General features: G+C 43.9%; 1 protein-coding gene across 2 annotated transcripts in view; it reads left to right on the top strand.

Moving 5' to 3' along the window:
* The window catches only part of SLC9A8 (solute carrier family 9 member A8), a 23,359-nt gene that overhangs the window by 17,967 nt on the left and 3,376 nt on the right, over window positions 1–2,016 (top strand). For both annotated transcript variants that reach the window (XM_072403250.1, XM_072403249.1), the window contains exons 13-14: window positions 264–375; window positions 1,289–1,509. In XM_072403250.1, the coding sequence (XP_072259351.1) occupies window positions 264–375; window positions 1,289–1,509 (333 nt within the window). The remainder of the gene's footprint in view (window positions 1–263; window positions 376–1,288; window positions 1,510–2,016) is intronic.

Here is a 2,016-nt window from a genome sequence, read left to right as displayed (position 1 = left end):
GTCAGTGTCTTGTATGTCATGGTTGGGGTCTATGTCACATGGTGTGTGGTCGGAGGTCTCCTTGTCAGGGTGGAGGTCTCTTCCTTGGGGTTCCTGTGTCAGTGTCTTGTATGTCATGGTTGGGGTCTTTGTCACATGGTGTGTGGTCGGAGGTCTCCTTGTCAGGGAAGAGATCACCAGACACTGTAATAACTCACGTGGCTATTTATAATAAATATTTGTCATTGGTGTGTTTCTTTGACATTTTGCTTCTTGTTCCTCAGGTTCTGGTGTTGCTGGGTCGTGCGGTCAATATATTTCCTCTTTCCTATTTGCTTAACTTCTTTCGCGATCACAAGATCACCCCGAAAATGATGTTTATCATGTGGTTCAGTGGTGAGTGTGCCAGAGGCTTGGCCTCTCTTCTGGCTCGTTCTTCCAGGGAGACAAGACAATCTTCCAGGTGCTCATCACCTGTTTATCCAACATGTTCAGGGGCCCAGGGAAAACTTTCCAGAGCTTTGCCTTACAAAATGCAGTTTAGTCTGCTGGGTACTCCGCAAGGTTCTGTCTGGAGAGAGCAATGCTAGAGGCGCTCAGCCCTGTTTAGTCAGGAAAGGGCTCAACCTCTCTGAGACTTTCCCCAGAGTTTAGCCTTTCTCAGGACTTTTGGCAGGATAAACTTCCAGTGGCCCCTTGGGCTCTGCTTGGATCAGTTTGGGGGAGGAAAGAGGGTTGAACAATTTTGTTTTTTGTTTTTTATCCCATCAGGGCTTTCTGTTACATTACTGATGGAGGGGCTCTATCACTTTGCAAATCCACTTGTACCTACTGAAGAATGGGAACTAATGGTCCCCAGTCATGTGATAACTCGATCGTCCGTGACATGCAAGCTGAAAGTTAAACAATCTGCCACCCTCAGGCTGCGCTGACGTCCGTTTTAGTTGTAATGATAATTGTCCAGTATTAAAAAAAGTTCAAAAACACACAATCTCTAAATATATACAAAAAGAGTTAGACACGACTTCTAAAAAGGGGTTGGTTGGATTGAGATTTCCGATCCTTCTCAAGGCATGTAAGAATAAATAAGGTGACAGGTTCTCTTGTAGCAGATGATAACGTTGTCTGCAGCCAATATTCTCTGCACTTTATATGGTTCATTTAATTAATTTGTGTAATGATTGTGGATGTGCCAGTTATTTATACCACCTACAATATTTATAAGAGTAGTATGTGATGAATGTTTGCACTCTTATGTGTGGGCCCCTGCTGTGGTCTGCTTTAATGATGTTGTCCTGTGGCCCTCCAGGTTTGCGCGGAGCCATTCCTTACGCCCTAAGTCTTCACTTGGAGCTGGAGCCAATGGAGAAACGTCAGCTGATTGGAACTACAACCATCATCATTGTGCTGTTCACCATCCTCCTCCTTGGGGGGGGCACCATGCCTCTTATCCGACTTATAGACATTGAGGACTCCAAGGCTCGGAGGAAGAGCAAGAAGGATGTTAACCTCAGCAAGACGGAGAAGATGGTGAGTGAGAGTTTATCGGCTAAAACTTCTTCTGACCGGGCTCTGAAAAAAGGGAGATTGATTCCTAATATGTCAATTTATAATTCATTATTGCTGAAGTGATATTTTTTAATGAACACTTACCTGTCTTCGTCAACATCCTCTTCCTGGTGTCAGGTTTTATGTCATCTTGATTGGCCAGGTGGGGATGATGCCTCCATGTAAGATCCCAGGATCCCGTGCTTAGCTTACCTGTTCATAAAGGGTTACCCCACTTTCCAGAGCGGAGAGATGTTTGTTGTCCTTTGCAGACATTTGTCTTCATCTCAGGTGGTATCCCAGGTGTATATGCTTTCATTTTCTGCCCTCTCATTGGTTCCTTACATTAACCACCTGAGCGTTACACTGAGGTCTAGATTTCTGTACCAAAAGTGATCCACTGTTTTTCATGAATTTTTTTTTTAAATTGTAGACCTGTAACTTACAGAAATATGTCCGAACAGGGGTTCTAGTAGATATTATGAATAT

Source organism: Pyxicephalus adspersus, chromosome 3 (genome assembly GCF_032062135.1).
Source record: "Pyxicephalus adspersus chromosome 3, UCB_Pads_2.0, whole genome shotgun sequence".
Classification (NCBI taxonomy): domain Eukaryota; kingdom Metazoa; phylum Chordata; class Amphibia; order Anura; family Pyxicephalidae; genus Pyxicephalus; species Pyxicephalus adspersus.
Note: the sequence above shows the minus strand (reverse complement) of the source record. Positions and strands in the feature narration are given on the sequence as shown.